The sequence below is a fragment of the Gymnoscopelus braueri genome (assembly GCF_963280865.1).
Source record: "Gymnoscopelus braueri genome assembly, chromosome: 4".
Lineage (NCBI taxonomy): Eukaryota > Metazoa > Chordata > Actinopteri > Myctophiformes > Myctophidae > Gymnoscopelus > Gymnoscopelus braueri.
In genome coordinates, this window is record NC_137605.1 from 32,722,345 (window position 1) to 32,744,154 (window position 21,810).

At 41.4% G+C, this 21,810-nt stretch overlaps 1 protein-coding gene across 4 annotated transcripts in view; it reads right to left on the bottom strand.

Annotated features, from left to right (window-relative positions):
• Positions 1 to 377: 377 nt before the first annotated feature.
• Positions 378 to 21,810, bottom strand: part of dennd4b (DENN/MADD domain containing 4B) — a 49,255-nt gene continuing 27,822 nt past the window's right edge. For 2 of the 4 annotated variants that reach the window (XM_080425598.1, XM_080425599.1), the window contains exons 8-30: positions 21,139 to 21,197; positions 19,612 to 19,756; positions 19,084 to 19,259; positions 17,953 to 18,053; positions 17,185 to 17,400; positions 16,398 to 16,543; positions 15,936 to 16,069; positions 15,466 to 15,580; positions 13,713 to 13,916; positions 13,299 to 13,427; positions 12,465 to 12,609; positions 12,082 to 12,237; positions 10,595 to 10,835; positions 9,606 to 9,897; positions 9,057 to 9,161; positions 8,699 to 8,874; positions 8,064 to 8,220; positions 7,077 to 7,319; positions 5,994 to 6,090; positions 5,779 to 5,817; positions 3,663 to 3,831; positions 2,523 to 2,581; positions 378 to 2,153 (exon numbers count right to left, since the gene is read on the bottom strand). In XM_080425598.1, the coding sequence (XP_080281724.1) occupies positions 2,008 to 2,153; positions 2,523 to 2,581; positions 3,663 to 3,831; positions 5,779 to 5,817; positions 5,994 to 6,090; positions 7,077 to 7,319; positions 8,064 to 8,220; positions 8,699 to 8,874; positions 9,057 to 9,161; positions 9,606 to 9,897; positions 10,595 to 10,835; positions 12,082 to 12,237; positions 12,465 to 12,609; positions 13,299 to 13,427; positions 13,713 to 13,916; positions 15,466 to 15,580; positions 15,936 to 16,069; positions 16,398 to 16,543; positions 17,185 to 17,400; positions 17,953 to 18,053; positions 19,084 to 19,259; positions 19,612 to 19,756; positions 21,139 to 21,197 (3,450 nt within the window). In that variant the 3' untranslated portion in view covers positions 378 to 2,007. The remainder of the gene's footprint in view (positions 2,154 to 2,522; positions 2,582 to 3,662; positions 3,832 to 5,778; positions 5,818 to 5,993; positions 6,091 to 7,076; positions 7,320 to 8,063; positions 8,221 to 8,698; positions 8,875 to 9,056; positions 9,162 to 9,605; positions 9,898 to 10,594; positions 10,836 to 12,081; positions 12,238 to 12,464; positions 12,610 to 13,298; positions 13,428 to 13,712; positions 13,917 to 15,465; positions 15,581 to 15,935; positions 16,070 to 16,397; positions 16,544 to 17,184; positions 17,401 to 17,952; positions 18,054 to 19,083; positions 19,260 to 19,611; positions 19,757 to 21,138; positions 21,198 to 21,810) is intronic. The other 2 variants (XM_080425600.1, XM_080425601.1) reach the window with 2 other exon arrangements.

Here is a 21,810-nt window from a genome sequence, read left to right on the forward strand (position 1 = left end):
CTGCTCCGTTGTTCAGTGGCCAATAGTAAAAGACTGTGGTTGTACCTGAATGTGTACTGTACCGTATTGCTGTGCATGCATGCCGAGTAAGCCTTTCCTGGATAAATAAAACCAGGTCTTTCACAGACATGGGGTACATAAAGCATGCCTGGCATTTCCCAATGGACAAACCATCTACAGAAACACAAGAACAGCGATGACAGAGACTCTGGCTAACAGAAGGGTCATATGAGGTACATATCAATGAAATAAGGTAGGGAGGAACACACAAGACATCACACAACCGTACAAAAGGATGTGTAATCTTCAAGACAACTGGGTGCCTAGTTTGGGACAACACTCAGTCATGTTACGTTCTGCATTTCAGTGTATGCACACACACACACACACACACACACACACACACACACACACACACACACACACACACACACACACACACACACACACACAGTGAAAGATAAATCTAAACTATACATAAGTATGTATGTCCCTTTCAAGAGTGAAAGCACACACGAGCGCACACGCACATACATGCATGTATGTATTTACACACACACACACACACACACACACACACACTTATATCTGGTGAAAGATAAATCCAAACTACACATATGCATGTCCCTTTTAAGAGTGAAAACACACACACACGTTTTTTTTCCAGTAACAGTCTCTTCCTGGAGTTGAGATCGCTCACTGTCAGACTGACCCTCTTCACAGAGGTACAGAATCATCAATCCCACGGGAGACAAAAACAAGACATTTAGAAAAAAAGAAAAGCCATAACTGCTGTAGCCTAATGTGTGGCATTCCACAGGCCATCTCCTCAATGTTGTCAATCCTACTCCTTCTCATCCTTGAAAAACAGTCCCGCAAACTAGGTTCCCTTCTGTCAGCATGGATGTCATTTTCAATTGATCTCAAATCCTCTTCCACTCTTCCCCAGCGAGAATCAGCAGCCTCTTCTGAAAATAATATCTCCATGTACAGTTTTAAAAAATAACAATATTCTCTCAAAGCAGATCTAAAAACTCGACAGTTTATCCACTTGACCAAGTGAGGACGGTTACTCTTAAGCCTGATTTATATACTGAAAATATCTGATCTACAAGCTCCGTAATGCGTTGTGTAGCTTGTAGATCAGCAACGAAGTATAATTCAAGCCTTGTCCATCTCCCAAATGGCTCCCATGTTCACAGTAGCTTCATATTGCTGTAGCCCCAAGTGAATCTTTTCCCAGAGTCAGTCTATGAGATGATTCCTTATGAGCAGAAAGGAAAATAAAACATACGCAGTTTAGGGAGTGTGAAGGTTCAACTTCTTGTTTGGTTGCATGAGTGGTTTGTGTTTTTGAAGTCTGGAAAACACTAAGCAAACTTTCAGGTCAAATTCAAGAAGCATTTACAAGATCAACCATCTCTGCAGGTTCCATAACTTAAAATTCCAGAACTCTTGTCACATCCAAACCGTTGTGTTCCTTTTTTGCTTTGAGGCAATGCAAGGATGCAGGTTATATGGTCACACCATATGCATAGATTACTACTTTGTATATTACACCCTTATTATGTTGCAATATTTCCACTCATAAAAATAGATAGTTTCAGGCAGGGGGGCAAGACCGAGCACTTCAGCAATGAGAATAGTCCAATTTGGCTGGTATATCAGCTTCCACTGCTAAACATTTTAAATATGTAGGTGCTTACAGCAACATCCTCAAAATGGAAAATAAATGGTGCACACCGGTTGCTGTGGTTACTGTTGATGCTGGGTTCAGACAAACAAGGCCTAGAGAGGTGCAGAGGAAAGGAGGGAGTGTAATGTCCACAACATCCACAAGGGGGCAGCACAAAGGCCAAGAGCATCAGCAAAGGCAGCGGAGATTCAGGTACAGATGTTTTTCACCTTCTTGGGACAGGTGTCAATGACATCACAGGGGGTGGTGTCAACAGCAAAGTGGGAGCATTCTTGTACCTGTTCCTAGGGGTGGGGGTTTGTAAGGGGCAATCAGCACTCGAGGGGCGGGTGAAAGCTGCGTCGGCAGTCCACAGCCTTGGTACTGGGAGGCTGGGCTCGTTTCCTGCGGAGTTCGTCACGAGTCAGAGTGCCGCTGAGCCGGGAGTAGGCCGTCTTGTACTTCTTATCAAAGGCAGCTGTGAAAAGAAGACATGGGGAGCAGAAGAATACAAATACAAACAGATTAAGAACATAATCCTTGTGCTATTTCTATGTTCACACAAAATCATTGCTGTGATATTTTGCATTAGATTTGTATTACATTGTATGTTGCCTTTGTACGTTTACAAGGAATCTCAGTATGTGCTGTAAAAGTCTAATTTGTCAATACATCTCACTGTCACAATTCGCTTACTACACTTATTGTACATTTGTGGATAAATGATTGTGATTGTCATTTAGTTGTCTGTTAGTTTTAAACAAGTATTAATATCATTATATATAGTTCAGTCTTCTGTTTTGAAGTAAAGTAGCATCAACTTCATTTGGGTAGGACGGAGTCTTACCAACGTGGTCTTTGCCCATCGCTGCCAGCGTGAGGAAGAGCATCTCTCTGTACAAACTCCTATTAAAGACAAGATACTGTAAGCTTCACCCATCCTCTGTAATCTCATCATTACATACAAAACATGTATGATGAGATGATACTTTATTGTCCATTCATATGGATATGTTTTGCATTCCATCAATCAATGATTAAAAATGCCCTATGAAGTAGCATAAAAGGCATAACTAGAATAGATACAGTATAATACAAATGTAAATAAAAACATTTAGGAAATGGATAAATAAATAAGTACAGTAAGGATAATGGATAGTCAACTACCAGAAACCTAGTACTGTAACTTTCACTAACGTACAATAAAATCTAGATATTTATTCTCAACATGACATGTACAACATAGAAGTATAGTATAGAACCCCCTGAGTTAAACACTTAAACCCTATGAACTTGACAATCGGGGTCCCTCAGGGGTCTGTACTTGGCCCAGAATATGGACGCTAGGATTCATGTGGTACAAGAACGACTTCACCCATTTTCAACTTATCTTCATATAATTGGTCCTCACTAATGCTCATTACAAAATGGCTCAATTCTTTTGTACTCTGTCTGCGTCTCAGAGGAGGACTGTGGACACTTCAGAAACACGCCTACCAGTGACATCATTAGGCAGGTTTTATTTTTCAACAACAAGATTTCAAATTTTGTATTTGTATTTTTATTAACGCGAGAACAATGGCTACCATTATAGCATTCTAACTTTCCAGGAATAGAAAGCCTGCAGTTTCTATTAGCTTGGATTCCCCATCACTGATGTCACTGGTAGGCGGGTTTCTGAACAGACAGGGTAGACAAAAATGGTACCATATTATAATACGCATTAGTGCGGACCAATTATATAAAGATAGGTTGAAAATGGGTGAAGTCGTCCGTTAACCACTTAAACCCTCTAGACTTACCGGTATATTAGTAAACTGGACCTGAGTTGGCACTGTACTTGGACCACTTTTTTCCATCTACACTAAGTTTCTTCCCCAAAAATTGCCGTGTCGCATTGTGATGTGTTGTGAGCTAGGTAGATCTGCAATTGTTGGCCAGTGTTCCCCCCAGAATAGGGACGGTAGGATTCATGTGGTTCATGTACCTCTGTGTCTTGTTGGCCGATGTTGGCTGCTTGGCCAGAGTGTCCAGGAACAGGGTGATGGCCTTGTGCACCTCGTTCATGCCCACCCAGCGCAGCACCTCCTCCAGGAAGGCCAGGGTGAAGGGGTGGTTGTGTTTCCTCCAGCTGTAGCTGCGCATGGGCACACCACCTAGGAAGTGAGAGGAGGAGGCTGTTTGTTTACCGTGAGCTACCCTGCAGAATGAGCAGTGTGGTAGTATTTGCAATGCAATGTCACTGACTGGTCAAAGAACCATTAACTCTGTTGGGAATAAATAAAACCAAAATAAATATATATATACTTTATTATTAAAAAGAAAAGAAAATACTGTCATACTTGTAGAACTAGGAAGAACCATATTGATTCCCAAGGCCTAAAATCTAAGTAAACATTTTAAAGGAATATTATAAAACCCTCCTATGGCTACTTTTAAAAAGGTCCAGAAACATACTGTAGAAGACAGAATAGTAAGAGAATTTCTTCCAAAGGAGAATACTCCCAAGTACACAGGTAAATGTTCTCTTCATTCTCGTCATTTTAATGTGGGACTGTAGCAATTGGTAGTTTCATAACAGGTTAAACTAAAAAAGTTATCTATATGATACAATGGCAAAACATCCCACTATAAGAATGTATATTACTGTCAAAAGACATGACCAAACTAACCCTTTTGCTAGTTCTCATATGACAACATCTCCTCATTCTACTTTATAGGAACTTAACTGGTCAAAAGGGGCACGGACGTTGATCTTTTTAGAAAAAGTTTTCTTTATTTTAAAAGCTTATTGCGAACTGTTATGATACATAATTTTGTATACACTGGGCCAACTCTGTAAATGTGTTGATTTCCCCAAAGTCACATGACTCAGTGGGGTGTATTTATTGGCTGACAAGATTGGTCTTTCTATGTGATTGGTTGTTTTATCTGTGTGATTATGTGTGATGTTTTTAAACAGACTTTTACTACACTTGTGTATGACCCTGAATGAAGGTAGCCTGGTAAACCCTCCCTCCGGAAATCTCATTTCTATTTGATTCCAGGAGTGAGTCTGGCCTTATCGCCCATTCTGCAATATTGGCTGTGTATGCCAAACCTGTGCCAAACGGCCGAGCCTATCAGCGTCGTCGCTCATTGTTCTGTGATTGACAGCTTACGTTGGCCAATCAGGTGGCGAGTTCGAGTGAGCCCAAAACACGAACGGCAGCCATCTTTTTCTTGTGCGCTATAATCTCCGCTATTTTTTTACTTCTAAAAGCTCTCTAACTTCTATTTTGAGGCACGGAATTTACTTATAAGATATCGTTTGGATAGAATTTAGTTGTTTAACTTCATACATGTGGTCAATTAATCATGACAAAGCCTATTTAAAAAATGTTTAGAGAACCGGTAGGGGCAGGCAGGGACACCCATGTATCCGAATAAGGCAACCCATTTTGGGCATTCGCCGTCTCAAAAGTCCCGTTGCGTCACATTAGACTGGTGAACTGCTGATTGGCTGAAGGGGAAAAATTATCATTGGCTGAAGGGGTTGTCAGTCAACGGTATTACTCCCGCCCAACTCCAGCCCACAGCCAATATTGCAGAATGGGCGATAAGGCCAGACTCACTCCTGGAATCAAATAGAAATTAGATTTCCGGAGGGAGGGTTTACCAGGCTAGAATGAAGGCAGTGAGCCAATATAATAAAAAACATATCTTCCTACTGTAGTATTAAAAGTGTGGCATCCTTTGGTTTTCCAATCATCCTGATTGTTCCATGCACCTTGTTAATAGGTGAAGTTGTGTTGGATAATCAGTTTCACATACTAAGCAGTCAGTATTGTTGTTAATAGGTGGAGTTATGTTGGATCACTGCTAAGCAGTTAGTATTGCTGATCTAATGAGTCATGCCAAGCACTGTGGACCGCTGAGTAGTGTGAGTATTGATACAGAATCAATTATGAAAACAAGTCTGTAAAGTTAACTTTTCTTATAAGACAGCAAAAAGTGCATTTCAACCCACACAAAGGACACCACGTTGAAACAACAGTGGTCATAGAAATGTCCACACGTAGGGGAATATTGTACTGCAGTTAAAGTTTTGGTTTGTATCATACCTGTGGGTGGGTGGATGAGGTGGGGATACAAATCTGATTCTGTGAAAATGAATAGAATCTGTGAAAAAGTTGTGCATTCTGCTAAACTAATCTCAATTGTCTCTTTTCTTTAACAAATATAAAACAAAATGTCCACATGTCATTGTCCCTAACACGAGAGAATGAATGATGGTGTTGTGCCACCAGTCTGGGCAGGCCATGGCAGTGTATCTTACTGTGGATCCGCCAGATCACATAGAGCGGGGGCCAGTGGTCCATGTCTGGGGCCAGAGTGTCCCACAACAGCCTCACTCGCACCGCTGGGTTCTCAGACTGGGGGAATACACAATAGACAGAGATGGAAGATTCTTACTGGGCTGCTCTTTTCATTGATGGGATTGGATGTACATGAATTCCTGAAGGTTTACCAACTACTACAGCTGGTACAAACCTACGGCATTACCTACTGTTATTTGTCTAGAGAGCAGCGTTCATTTCCCACCCCAATGTTAACCACTTAAAGGGTGCTGTAAGTGATATTGTTTTGTTAAAATAAGTGTTAAATAACTGTATATTCCGATCACAATTCTGTAACAGGGGTCTCCCCCTCTCTCCAGCTCTTTAATAAACAGAAAATAAACTTTCAGATCGGTATAACAATTTCCTCTGGAGAGAGAACTCATACAAGATACATGATAATGAAACAAATGAAATTAGAATTGATGAAACAACATAAATATCAGACACAATTGGAACTGGAACACTATACATTTTAACCTAATGAATGGGTTCTCTCTCCTGATTGGATTAAATGATGGAGACACTTGAGCAAACACTCTATAGCAATGATCAAACTATAGAGCTATATATTTTTAACAAAAATACCACTTACAGCACCTTCAACCACAAAAGTATAGTAAAAGATTTTGTTTTGATTATTCGTTATTAATTTAGACCATAGAATAACCATAAAATAAGGTAATACATTTTATTAAATGCTCTTTATAAGTTATCTGATACACATTATCTGATGTTTGCCCGGTAGTCAAAGCGCAAAGACAAGAACTGATATTTCTGTGAAGTTGTAAATAGCACATATTATAATTTGTCACTAAAATTGTATTAGATATATTTTATGTTGATTAAAACAATTATTCAATTCAATGTTTCACCCTTTCCCATACCTACTATGCACCATCTAATAAATAAGAAGACTGAAATGTAAATTCAGCAATTCAACTCAAGTCTTTTAACCTCTACGGTTTCACAATTTAACTGACCATCAGACCCCAAAAGGTCAAGCCTGGGCCTGGAGTTACCTGTGTGAGCTGGCTGGCCAGACTTTGCGAGGAGCGCACTAGCTGCGGCAGATTGCTGGGCAGGCTCAGGCGCTGGAAGTACCAGACCAGGTTCCAGAAGATGATGGAGTGGCTCTCCAGGAGCTGAGCCTGGGCCAGAACTCCCTCCCCCTCGTTCTCTAGCAGGCTCTCCAGTTCTTTACGCAGTACCAGGGGGCTCAGGTAAGCCACTGTGATCAGAGGGGGACCACTGACCGATGAACCCTGAAGGGAGAGCGATGAAAAGGACAGATGGCTGTTAACTGGCAGCCGTACAAGGAAACATTTTGCCCACGGCCACAGTGACTGGTGCATTGCAAGATCCATCGACTACATTGCAGCTTTCAATATTTTACCAGCCAAAAATATTTTTAGAACAGAATGGCTGTTGGCTGAATGCCTGCTAGAGTGGCTGGTACAGAAGGCTTATGATGGAATTTTCCCACGAGTAAGTACAGAGATATAAAAGGGATTTACGAGGAAACATTCCTTAATGTCCCTGGGGGAGACTATTAACAAGAAGATGGTTAAGATACAGAAACGCAGATGTAAAGAAGATGATCTAACCCTCTGGAAACAAAAAAAAACAACAACGTAAAGTACTGTCTTCAGATTCTTATGATCAATGGATCATAGAGTAGAGAGACATGGTAACAATAATAAAAAATAAGATAACAAATTAAATAAATAAATACATATATTGGAGAAAGAAATACATATTCTCATACAGAGGGATTGAACAAAACACCATGGGTCAGAATTAGAAAATTGTTCTTTAAAGGACTGAATCACCGTAGCAGATTTTTCTGAGCGGTCAGACTCTGTGATTCCACTGTCATCGAAACACTTTGACTCAACATTCAAGCCTGGTTTTCTAGGCAGGCGCTCACAATAAACTCCCCAAGGCTGAGTTACATCAAAGCTGGTGTATTGGTGATTAACTGTATAGATAATGTGTGTGTTTGATACCTGAGTATTGCCGCTGCTCTCAGAGTGGCCACTGGTCTCTGAGCTGGAATCTTCACTGACACCATTACAGTTGTGTCTCGGGAATGACTCCTGACCACTGGGGGGCCTCACTGCACTCTCCACTTCATCCTCAGCGTTCCAGGTACCACGCTCCAGACTGAACAGAAAGAGCAGCGATATTCTGAGACTGCATATTTAAAATGGGATCGAAACTGTAGCCTTATGAAATAAAATTAAAAAATATATATATAATAATCTTGCCGATTACCAAGATGCAGGACAAAAAAAAAATATTGTTCAATTTGAATCAATTACCAAATTCCCAGTAACAACACAGGGCAGGAGCATAGCCCAATGTCTGTCACTGTGCTCATTTAGCCATACCTCAGCCAGTCTTACTCAAAGTCGCTTTACAGAGCAGATATAAAAACTACTTTATTAATAAGAACTAGTTAAAAGAAACGTAAACAAAAACAAAGGGAGGGGCGGGGTTGGGGTTTTATGTAGGGAATGAGAGTCTGAAAAGGTGGGTTTTGAGTGTGGTTTTAAACATGGTGAGGGTGGGGGCAGCTCTGAATTTTGTACGTACTATGGGTGTCAGGACAGACTTTACACAAAATAAAATAACATCCTACCTGCTGACAGGACCGAGGTCACAGATCTCAGCGCTGAGGAAAGGGACAAAGGAAGTGGAGCAGAAAGGACAGGCGGAGTTCAGGTTGGAATCGTCGGATGTCCAGCCAGCCATTATCTCCTCGTCATAAACCAGCGAGTTACAGGCCCGACACAGAGAGCAGCTGGACATCAACACCTGGGCACAGCAGGGAAGATGAGGTGTCAGAGGTCAACACAGAAAGGAAGTGTGAGAGAGGTCCGTGGAAACATGGGTGGGGGAGGGGAGAGCGGATGGAGTCAGAAGGTAAAATGGAGACGGCATTCAGTATTGATGTAAAGAGGAGAGGAAGCCTTATTTCACGAGGCTGTCATTTTTACCTCTAGTCCTGCGCCCTCTTGGTTGGCATCCCAGGACCTAGGGAGCGGATAGGACATGCTGGGCGTGTCAGGCAAGTCGATGTCACTGCCCACAGACAAAGAGCTCTATGAAGAGATTATAAAAGATCATATTAATCCTATATAGGTGGATGGGACAGAAGCACCATTTGTGAGCATTTCAAATTCAGAATGTACAAGTATAGTGAATGACTTGCATAGTAGTAGCACAATACACAATACTGGGACAACAGAATTTCCCATACAAACTACCCAAACATAATTAGTAATGTTAATAATGCTAATTGTGTTATAAATATAGTTTTACTAATGCTGCATTACATAGCTGTATTTCCGAGTAGATAATTCCCACTTCCAAACTAAATGCATCTGTTCAGAAAAACAACAATGCCAACAACACATTAATGCTTGGTTTCAGATAAATAATTTCAGTTAAACCTTTCGATCTGTCCAGACTACTCTGACAACAGGTGCTGACGCCATAGTACCCACTGACAACAGGTACAGCAATAGTAAATTCCAACATTTTACCTCTGAGGTTGCATTGACCAGCCTCTCCCTGGCTCTCAGCAGGGTCTCAGCCACCTGCGCTTTTCGTGATTGCCTCTGTTCCGAAACCCTGCGGCTCCCAAAGCCTCCTCCTCCGCCTCCACCCGGGCGCCTGTCGTCCACGCTGGCAGCCCTACGGACAGACGTGCGGTGTCGAGTGGGAGTAAGGAGCTGCTGAAGCTTCCCCGCAAGGCCTCCTCTGCTGGGGGAGGTCACATTGTTGTAGTTCTCGTCTACTGCCTTGTTGCGTCCCACAGTGCTTCGTCCTGGAGGCCTGGGGAGGGTCCATGGTCAAAGGGACACTTAACTGAGATCATTAGCCCCCAGCTAATGGTACATTTGAGATGTAATAATACTTATTTATACATTACATTATAATATTATAAGTGTATAAATAGGTGTAATATAGATATACCAGTGGTGGAAAAAGTACTAAATGTTTTTAGTACTTGAAAAAAGTATCAATACTGCAATGTAGAAAAACTAAAAGTGTGGTAATCAAAATGTACTTGTTGTTTGATACAAAAGTATTTGTATCAAAATATATTTAAAGTCTTAAGTTAAAAGTACTCATTATGCAGAATGTCCCATTTCACAAGTTTTCAAATGTAAAAAAAATCTTTTGAAAATGGCAGATCTACAAGCTCACAATGCGTTGCATTGTGAGCTTGTAGATCGGTTATTTTCAAATGGCCGAAATGTATATAGGGTTGAAGTGGGTAATGTATGTTTTGTAATAATCAAAATCTACAAAGTAACTAGTAACTACATTTTTCCAACAATTGTAGTGGAGTAAAAGTATAATATTTGCCTCTGAGATGTAGTGGAGTAGAAGTAAAAGTAGTAAAAATTGAAAATACTCCAGTAAAAATACCTCAAAATTGTATTAAGTACAGTACTTGAGTAAATGTACTTAGTTATTTTACACCACTGAGACATAGTGTATATATATTATACACTGACTAGCTCACCTGCCGTCTCTGTCTCCAGGATGACAGCTGCAGTCAGGGTCAGGGTCTGAGTCGCATGTCTCTGCACAGTCTTTGTAGAAGGTGGACAGGCAGACTTGGCTGCGTGGCACCAGCGGGTGCCACGCACCTGGGGGAAGTGTCGAGGCCTCTCGCGGCCCCACAGGGGGCTTGCGGGAGGCGGGGTCACTACAGCCATTGGTCGTTGCGTTACGAAGGACAGTCTTTTTGCAGAGTTCCACTTCTGTGGGCGAGACAGATGTATGATGATGATAAACCTTTAGTGTCTCCGAACTTGGATTACATGCACAATTCCGCAAATGGGTTTGGCCTCGGGCCAATCTTTTAATATGCCATTACTGTAGATGATAGGCAAGAACATGTGTGTGTAATCAAACGTTACAGGTGCAGATATAAACTCCTGTGTAATCCTTCTGTGCAGGCTACATCCTCGAATGTGAGGACATTTTAGTTAATGAAAAACATTTTTATTTATCTATCTGGAGACAGACCTTTTCGAACAGAGAGATCTTTCATAGAACAGGAGCCCTTTCATTGTTCAAGGTCTCTTTTGGGAGAGAAACGGCATGTGAAGCCATTTTTTCTTTTTTAAATAAATGGAAAAGTTCATCCAAATAGGCAAGTTGACAGCGAAAACAGAGAATTCAAAGAATGGAAAGAGAAATATGCATTCATCCTACCCAGTCTGCTGATTGCACTATGAGGAGTTCAGCGCCATAATGCACCTCGCTACAATTCACGTGCTTGTCTTTTACTCTCAACATGGATAAAAGTATAGTAAGCATTAACAGGTGGGGGTAGACTCTATTTGGACATTATAGCCTATATATGTGGGACTGCCAGTTAGATATTGTAAATTATTTACAAACTAATACGCCAGGCCAGATATTATTGCTGATCAGCCAGTTCTGGCCCACAGGCCGCCTGTTGCCTACCAGTGCCGTGCAGTATTTGGTGAAAGTGCTTTTAATGTTTTTGCATCCTCATCTTGGCGAGAGCTACAAATGACTAAACTATCTTATCAGAATGGAAGTTTTACATTTAAATTTAATTTAAAAACAGGATTATGGACTATTTGACCACTGAATGCACATGTTAAAGCAGCACTATGTAACTTTTTTGTTTAAATTAGTCCAATCTGTGTGGTAGAGTATGTTAATACAATATCACTTATACAATTGGGGTGGTTGTATTTTGTCTCCCTACTCATTTTTTTTAGACATTTAGATCCTGTCAAAGGGCATGTCTCACTTACGGTAGACACAGGATCTGACACAAATTTTGACCTGATGGTCAAGATTCAATTTATCCCCTGAGCATGCAGGCAGGCTCGATTTGTTCAATGGTAAAAACCGGGTTCAAATCCGGGGTAGAAGAGGAAAGTTACATAGTGCTGCTTTAATGAACGCTGGACCTTGTACTGTACTCACTCTTGTTTTTATAAATTAGCCGGTAGGTGTGCAACTTACTGTCAGTGGAGGCCTTCATGCTGCTCATACTGTTGCTCTTCATTAGAGGGCTAGTCAGTGATTCGTGGCTGGAGCTTTCACTCAGCCCACTCCAACTAGACTGGCGAATCAAATTTGAGTGAGGGCGAGGCCTCTGAAGACAGTCCATGGTGACATCTTTGTGGAAAAAAATGAAAAAAAGAAAGGGGAATGAAGACCCTTGACAGCCAGACTTGATATGTTGTGCATTTTCAATAGGCTGACTCAAGAATACATACTTGTTACAAGAATACTTGAGTCTGCAAATAAATGTCGGAAACGTGGGACATTTTGTCCCACGTTATCAATCAATCAATTATGAACTATGACCCCCTCCCAATTGATTTTCATAATATGATACTGACCTGTTCGTGAACCCACTGAGCCACTCTTCTGCCGGCGTTTGATTGGTTGTCTGAACTGGGCCACGGCTAACAGGACGTTCCGTAACTTAGCCCAAAGGAGACGACCGCCCTGATTGGTGGAGGGCCATTTACTCTCCAGCACTGCCTGAGGAGACAAATATCTAATTATGTCACAGTATAAATGACCAAGTAAGGCAAAAAATCACTTATGTGGTTTGTATACAGTACTGTTGGCTGCACTGAGGTTGTTTGTTCTCCACTTTCTTTCTTTCTTTCTTACTTATTCTGCACTTTCTACACTTTGTAAAAAATGTATAAATGAAAGTGTGCTGCATGCTGCATTAAAAAAAATTTACCTCCCCAAACAGAGCAGGTACTGAACAAAAGAAAAAGGAAAAACTATTTTTGAACCATGCTCTTGATAAATAAGACAATATTTGTGTAGCGTCTCCGCAAGAGACCGTAACTCGCTCCACCAAGCGAGCTAGCTCTCTTCAGGCAGTGGGTTGTCTGCCGAGCTGGAGACCAGGCTTCGATTCCAGCTTGGTGTGCGAAACGCTACATTTGGTTTTGTCAGACGATACATAATCTTTCTTTGTTCAGTATTAGCCACTTTCAACTTGGCGTCCTTAATTTGGGCATGTCATTGTAGATTTGCTATTTTCACTATTCGTCATACCACAAAGTATATAAGGCTTAAGTGCTTAATAACCCTGTGACAGAGACAATGTACAAATGGAATGTACAGTAATATGCACCAATGTGTTTTCTTTGCTCTTTAGACACATAATACGTAGGATAATAAACACCTAAGAACACGGTGCACTTTTTCACCTTGTTGTAATAGCCATACGTGATGGTGTTGGGTGTGATCCCCGCTTTCTTCATCTCCAATAGGACTCTGACGGCAAGGACAGGCTGTCCATACTGACCACACAGCTGCATCAGGATCCGGTAGCACACCTGGACATACAGCAAACATGGACAGACAGACAGACACACACACACACACACACACATACAAAGGTTGAGATTTCACAAACACCTAATGGTACAGACTGCATCTTCACCTATCACAGAAACAGAGCAGGATCTAAAGCTTCAACCCGCAACTTCTTTTCACGGTTGATGATGTTCTGATATTTCGAACATTTATAAAACACAGAATAAGGAGAGCTGGACCTAAATAAATGGGCTTCAAATTCTGCAGAAGTAGACATTTTCATATTTACGACGTGAAGCGCTCACCTCATCAGGCAGCACCACCTTGCGGGTCTCCATGTGTTTCAGCACGTCGTAAGCCGTGTGCAGGGCGCGCACCTTGGCGCTCTCTGCACGCACAAACGTTGGCAGGTAGATGAACCAAAGTCCATAGCAGTGGCCCAGCAGGCATTTCGACCACATGTCTGTATTCATGTATGTCTGAGCCCGTTTCTGAGCCACTTTAATCTCCTAAACAGGGGGGGAGATACAGTGACAGAGGTAGAGAGTTGATGAAAAGATTATGTATATTCCCGAAAGAGAAATTTAGGATATGTATACGGCATGTAAAAAGTAATGGCAAAATGTAGAATTATAGTATACAGTATGTATACTGTATATATTGTCTGTCTGTCTATCTATCAATCCATCCATCATCTATAAATTCCAGGAATCTCTGTATTTGTCTGGATGTCTATCTCTCAATCAGCTTCGCTGAACTCTACCAACTTGGTGTGTCATACATGACGTAGTAGAGATGAATGACAGTACTGACATCATAGTACACTTCTCCAAGTACTCTGACAACGGGTACTGATGTCATACAGTAGCACATAGTAACCTCTAACAACGGGTACTATGTGCCCATTGTATAGTCCAAAGACGTGTCTATACAGTAGACACATATACAGTATAAAAGTTGTACTATGTACCCGTTGTACAGAGATGTCGTTATTTATACTACTATAGTGCAATAGTATAAATAAAATAATATTTGGACTATTCACATGTTGCCATATTTAACGGGGAGAGAAAGGTGATCCGTTCCATTTCACATTTCATTGAACGAATACAAATGAGGACTACTACAGTCACAGCTTTTAAACCATTCAATCAGAAATGCTCAGTGTAAGAAACTGAGAAACCCTCACAATGTTTTCAGAATCGCCCATTAAGAACTGAGGCTGGTTCTACAAATGCCTTCTAAATCACTAGTTCACACACTTTAATTAAAAAAAGTTCATAAATAGCAGATGTACAAGCTTGTATATCTGCTATTTTTGAATAGCCAACGTATAAAATCTAAAATTACACAGATGCTTTCCCGGTTTTAACAGGTTAAAGTGTGGGTTTCCCTCCCTGTCAGAATGATCTGATCAAACTGACGTGTTTGGTGTATGCACCCAAACTCACACACACTGTGTCTGTGGCTTTTCAATATTGAATGGACATTGAAATATTAATAGTCATTCATTTACAATGGCACCAGTGACAGTAAAGGCAAACCTCGTCCTTTATTCATAAGGGTAAACTGGGTCAGAATCTTCACCCACTGAAACCACAAAGAGAATTAGACCAAAACCTTACCGATTAGCGCCTTGCAAAATAGACTGCTTTTAGATGGCAAAATAATTATGCAATATCACAGGAAAGTGCTGCTGTATATCAGCCCAGCTGTGATTTGGTTGTAGGCACAAAGATAATCTCAGCCGTGGCAGTCATCGTAAGTAACGATTATTGTAACACCAACATCTGAGTGATAAATACAGTTAAAAGTCCAAGTACTCTCATACTCTATATGAGCACTCTTGGAATGCCTCTTGTCTAATCAAATTACTTGGTCAGAACTAATTATTTTATAATGTTTAATATAACAAAAGATTAACCGTGAATATAATATTTGCAGTGATATAATATAAATGATTATGTGCCATTTTCATCAAGTTCATGGTTAATTGCCAAGACCAATTACACCATTATGAGGGAAGTAACCAGCAGAACTGTCAGAATGGTATTGTACCTGTTTGGTGCGTCGTGGTGCAGGGCTGCTGGGTGCACTGCCTTTGGTGGGGACACGGAGCTGGTCCAAGGGGCGGTCAAAGAGATCCACCCTCAAAATGGGGAAGGTCTCATAGCTGGACAGACACAAGGGAAACACTTAGGATGAACTTTATCTCAATGTAATGTTGGAGCTGGAAAACTTGTCTGTAAACAAATGTTCCCTTTGAGGCCGAATACGAATTTGAATGGAATTGAAGTTGGAAGTTGAATTTATACTGATGTAATTTCAACAGAAAGAACTGTCGGAAAGAACTGTCGATGAGACTAGTGACAGTTGAAATGACGACATTGTTGTCATACATCAGTGTTGCAAATTAACCTGAAGCACCAGGGAACCCCAATATGTGTGTGTGTGTGTGTGTGTGTGTGTGTGTGTGTGTGTGTGTGTGTGTGTGTGTGTGTGTGTGTGTGTGTGTGTGTGTGTGTTACCTGTAGTGAGCAGGGCACTCTGAGCCATCAGCCTCCTGGGGCTCTTCGGGGGGCATGATGAAGACCGTATGTTCTCCACCGTGGGTCTCATCCAGGTCTATCAGCCTCACTTCCTCTGGCTTCTCCACATCCACCTGCATAGTAACAGACACACACAGACGAAACAAGTCAGATCGGCTTTTAAAGTAATAGTAGTAGACCACAGCTGACTTTTAGCCTTTTATTGTGAGAAATGAAAGACAGTAAATCAAGTCACTTTGTGTTTTTCTCTGATATCTCACGTCACAGCAGTTTTAGCTTTTTAGTATCAGGGAAATTCTCTGACCTTCGCTATTCTTGCCCTTTGTGAGCCTTTCTGCACTGTTGAAAGGATCTTACATGAAGGAAGGAATACTCTTGTATATTCTCATTCATATTTTAAAGTATGTCAGACTGACTGTGGAGAGTGAGGCTGGTTCTTACCTTTTGGACGCATTCATCAAAGAACTCCAGGCAGGCGTGGCGGTCACTGACGAAGGAACACTCCTCGATGAACTGAGTGAACATCTGGGTCCGGGTCAGCTGGTTGTAGAACTTCTGGTGTGTCCGCTCCCGAGACTTCAGGAAGCCTGCAGGATGACACGCAGAACCCACGGAAATAATATGAAACTATAATTTGAGAGTTATTAGCTTAGAATTTGATAATACAACACAGGGTGCAGTATGCGTGATTGGACCCCTTGAGACAAATGTAAATATAAGGGCAAGCACTCATACAGAAAAAAATGAATGTGGGCATAACGAATGTGTGTATGTATTATGTATGGCCGTTGGAGCTCCAGGCCAAGCCAGAGGCACCATGGAGGAATAAAAAGAAAATCACCACTACATGGGGGCTAATCTCTCAAATGGCTGTACCGATCAGTTTCGTGTGCATGCTGCCAGTAGGCAAAGGAAGGTTTGGTTTTGTTTCCATATAGTGTATATTTTGGGAAATATTTTACTTTAATGTTATAATGGAAGGATGTTTGATCAGCCCCAGACAGACAATTACACTCATAGACAAGACCCATTTCTAGACGGCTTGACTCCTCCAGAGCCACAACGTAAAAATGCCCATGAAAATCTAATCCAAGTGGTTTCCCTTGATGCACATTTTTATTCCTGACAATATGTTTTAGATCTACTGGATTTCCTCAATACAAACATACATCAACACACATGTTGCATTATGTCATATAACACACCCATCCAATCCCATTCTACTGACCCTGCAGGTTGAACAGTGAGCTACAGTCAGTGGTCCTGTCAGAAGGGGCCTGTGTGATGGGCAGCAGGTAGGTGCGGTAGCCCTTCAGCAGGCTGCCCATGAAGCGCAGGAATGCCTCCTGGATCTCCAGCTCAAGCTGCTTCTGGCGGCCATAGATCTGGTCGTAGTCGGTCAGCAGGAACTCCAGGGTGGCCTCCTCCTGACCGGGAGTACAGACTGGGAGGACAGGAGCACAGGGGTCAGAGCACAGAGGCAGTGAGGCAAACAGGGGTGGAAGAGGCCGGGGAGGAGAGGTTGAGAAGATGTGACAAATCTACATCAATTTGCATGTCACTGCTGGTGGGCAGAAATCCAAGATGTCCAAGATCATTACTTTTCAGGAAATGGGAACTTGTGTTCCAATGGATCCAATGTAATTATTTAGTCATGAGCTCTTGTTAAAACTTTTCACTGATTCAATATTTACCACTTTCAACATGGCGTCCCTATTTTGGGCATGTCATTAAAGGTGAAAACTAAAGAATTTCAGAATTTTACAATAATAGTGAACATAGCAGATACTGTAAGCTTTGCGATGAGTTGTGAGCTTGTAGATGGCTATTTTTGCTACTTTTGCATGACACTGTCATACAAAATAGGGCATTCATTTATGAAAAAACATAAAAAGATCAAATACTCGGTTTCTCCCCGACAGTGACGTGTGTGCGCATGCATGTGTGTTTACTATTAGTCTGTTTTTCTGACAGGACAGCATGAAGTATCACTCACTTTTCTCCAGGGTCTTGTGGAGATTGGTCAGGGAATTGAACAGGATTTTGCCATGCTTCCTGGGTAAAGATCGCCACGACAACGGCTTCTTGTCCTCTGATCTGAGAGATAAAGAATTCATTAGTAAGATGTGTGTGTGACATGTTTGACAATTGTCAATATCAAACTAGTGCATCTATCAACTGCTGCATGCTCTATTCAGTTAAATTATTGGACCACGGCCAGCATAAAGTGGCACACACACACACCGTGGCAGTCATCGCGCGCGCGCACATACACACGCACACGCACACACACACACACACACACACACACACACAGTGACTCGTCCTTTAACGCCAAAAACTGGTGATTTCTGATAAAGAAGCACACTAAAATATCCTTCAAGTATCTGAATGTCCAACTATACATGTCATAGTGTGTCATGATTACACAGTATGACATGTATTTACACAAGTACAATTGGGCCGTTTGAATTATGCAGAAGTAGGAACACACAAGTAGGAACAGACATTTTATAAAGAATCTGTGGTGGCCTACTTAGTCTCATGGTTAATCTAACGGTGGTTGCCCTTTTCATGTTAGTGGCCCATTACTGCATTTAATTATAAATATAAAGGAACCACTAGACCTCCTCTCCTCTGTTCAGTTAAATACCACCTCAGATGCTTTGAACCTGTTTGAACGTTGAAGCCACTAGACTTCCTCTGTTGCAGGGTACTCATTGTGGTGCAACAGTTAATCGAACTAATCGATTTAATAGATCCCTATTTTGCTCATGTCAACATAGTTGAGATAAAAAGAAGGAAAAAAAGTCTAAAATAGAGAAAACTGCCAAACTACAATCTTACTACGTGATGCAGTGAGACGCGTTGTGAGCTTCTATATCTGCTATTTAAACTTTTTGCATGACTTCATTGTGCGACAAAGTATAACACTCATAAAACCCACAGACAGGTGTGTATTTCTTGCTATCATACATGATTTGTTGTGAAGTGTACAGAGACCCCTTAGGTGATGTTGCACTATAAATAAATACAAACTGATAAAATAACACTTAATAAGTGGTTAATCCGTTTTTTTTTTATATAAAAAATTAAACGATAGGTGCAGCCCCAGGCCAGTACTCACTGAAAGATAGTGTTGGTGTCCAGGTCTACACACACCACATCGGTCGGGGGGTCGTGCATGTCAAAGTAGCTGGAGTGGACGCCGACGATGAAGGGCATGGGGGCAAAAAGCACGTCTGCCAGCTGCAGGGGACACAGGGGGATGTAGGGGCAGGGCCAGCGCAGGGGGAAGGTCATCTGCAGGAGGAGGGAGTTATATAATGACAATCAACAACAACCCATTATAAATAAGATTATTACTGATATTATTGAGCACATGAACCCCAGCATCCATATTCTGGGGTGGACATTAGCCAATAGCCAATTGGCCATAGCCAATCTACAAGCTAACAACCTGTCGCAACATTACACACACACACACAGAGGATTTTACTGTGTGCGAGTGAGTATCCTTACAATGTCCTGAACCAAAGCAAAATCCCTAACCAAAAAAATAATAGGAAAGTCCTTTTGGTTAATTCAATTGCGATTCATTGTATTTTCACTTAGCGTAAACAGAAGCAATGTCAGCTTGTGAAAAGAGTCTTACAGAAACAAGCGCCTCGCTGACAGAGGTGAGGACGTCGGGTCTGAGGGAGTGTAGCAGGAGTTTGTATTCAGTGAGCACGGCGAGCAGCAGCGTACAGGCGTTCTCTGGACCCAGGTTCTGGAGGAGCTTCAGGAAACTGGCACCGCTGTGAGGAAGGAAACCAAATGTGATGATTCCTCAAACTTTGCACTTTAGAGCTTAACTCTACAATGTATTGTTAGCAAAAAACTTCACGTCACGTTTATCTATTAACTCATTCACTGCCAGATTTATTTCTGGCTGTGTTTGCCCATTGCCAGCAATTTTTAATTTTTTTTTACTTTCAACAGGTCACAAAAAATGTATATTCATTATGATCCCCTGTCCAATCGTTTGTAAACACACACGCTATCCGTGCACGTCGCCCAGACAACAAACATTCCAATTGGATCGGCTACTGTGTAAACACACAATTTCTCGACAAAAATGCACGGTTCTCGTACTTGTTCAGCTCGCCACAGAAAATGTACATCCCTTATGATCGTGTGTCCGACTGTTTGCAAACACAGACAGTACGTGTGTGTGTCGCCCAGAGAAAAAATATTCCATCCGCGACATTCCCTTCTCCCGTAGCAGCAGTTTCAAAACAGCTGCGCCTTGCGTAACACGGCAAAAAAAAAGGCACTCAAGAACGAGACATTCTAATGAAGAAGGTAAACAGGGAGCGGACGGAAACGGAAATCTTCAAATGACGTTATTTCCGTATCCGGGTGAGTTACAGTGAAAGTAGTCACTGCGGATGATAAAGAACAGTGCGATCCTTTATAAAAATCTAATTAAAAAATATATATGTTTTTTACGTCTGTGGCAGAATTGGTAATTGGAAAAAATTATGTTGATTACATCCTTGGCAGTGAATGAGTTAACTGTTCATTTTGCTTGACTGGCAGCATTCTGGACAAAAAACTACAACTCATGTGTATAAATGTGCGTGGGACTTTACATTTCTGTATATTGTATATCCCATTTAAACCATGAATATAACCTACAGTTTATAGGATGATTATGGAAAAAAGCAGTATCATTAAGGATTATTTAATGCGTTAACTTGTCACAACATGTTGTGACCACAAGAACTGTTTGCGTATGAATGAATGTGTATCTATGCTCTTGTAGGGTTGAATAATGAATGAATTCTATTAGAGCAGTTGTTTACAGAAGAATCTTGCTCACTTATGGAGCTCCCCAACTATGTCAATAATTGATATGCTTACATACTGCACGCTGGAATCTCTCAGAGTCTGATCCCAATCAATTCAAATCCAAAAGCCCCTGCCCTGAATAATCCCTCAGGAGTGATTCTGGGGCCATTTTCCCACCACATACCAAAACGATACCTACAACGTTTCTGCGCCGATTACCAAATCCCTGTACGGTTAAATGGTTAAAATTGTGAAATGCTGTCATAAACATGGTCCTTGATTTGCAAATACCAATATACACAAAGAAAGACATCCCAAATGATCCACATAAACTGGTCTCACTGACCTCAGTGGTAGAGGAGAGGAGACAGGCTGACAGAGAACCAGGTTGTCATATGGGGAGAGCTAGTAGAGGAGGAAGAGAAGGAGTCAGTATGAGAAACACATACACACACGTTTGTATTACTATACTTGTGAGGACATCAACGCTTTAGGATGGCATTGAAAATAGCAATCTTCAAGCTCAGAGCTTGGCCATTTTTCAGTGTGTGACATCGGCACAAAACTAAGTACAAAATAGGGAAAAGTCTAACCCCAACCCCTTAACCTAACCTCTAAATGCCTAATCCCTAACCCCAATCTGAATCTTTTCCTAATTGTAAACCTAACTCAATAATCATAAAAAACACCATTTATTTTCTGAGGACAAGGACAATTATTATACTTGTGGGGACATGTGGCCTTCAAAAGTATAGTAATACAAGTACAAACACACACACACACACACACACACACAGAAAGACAATTAAGTACAGGTCAGAAGAAAAAGCAATTCACCCATGCTTTTGATTTCAGTGACTGATTTGTAGAATCACAGTAGAAAATCCCCCATTAGCCAATCATTTCTACTTCCTATTGCAAAGATTATGTCCACAATTGTGAAATGACAGTACAGGCCTGTGTTACCCATTTCAGGCTGCAACACCCCATTTATTTCCTGTTGAGGGAGGAAGTGGAG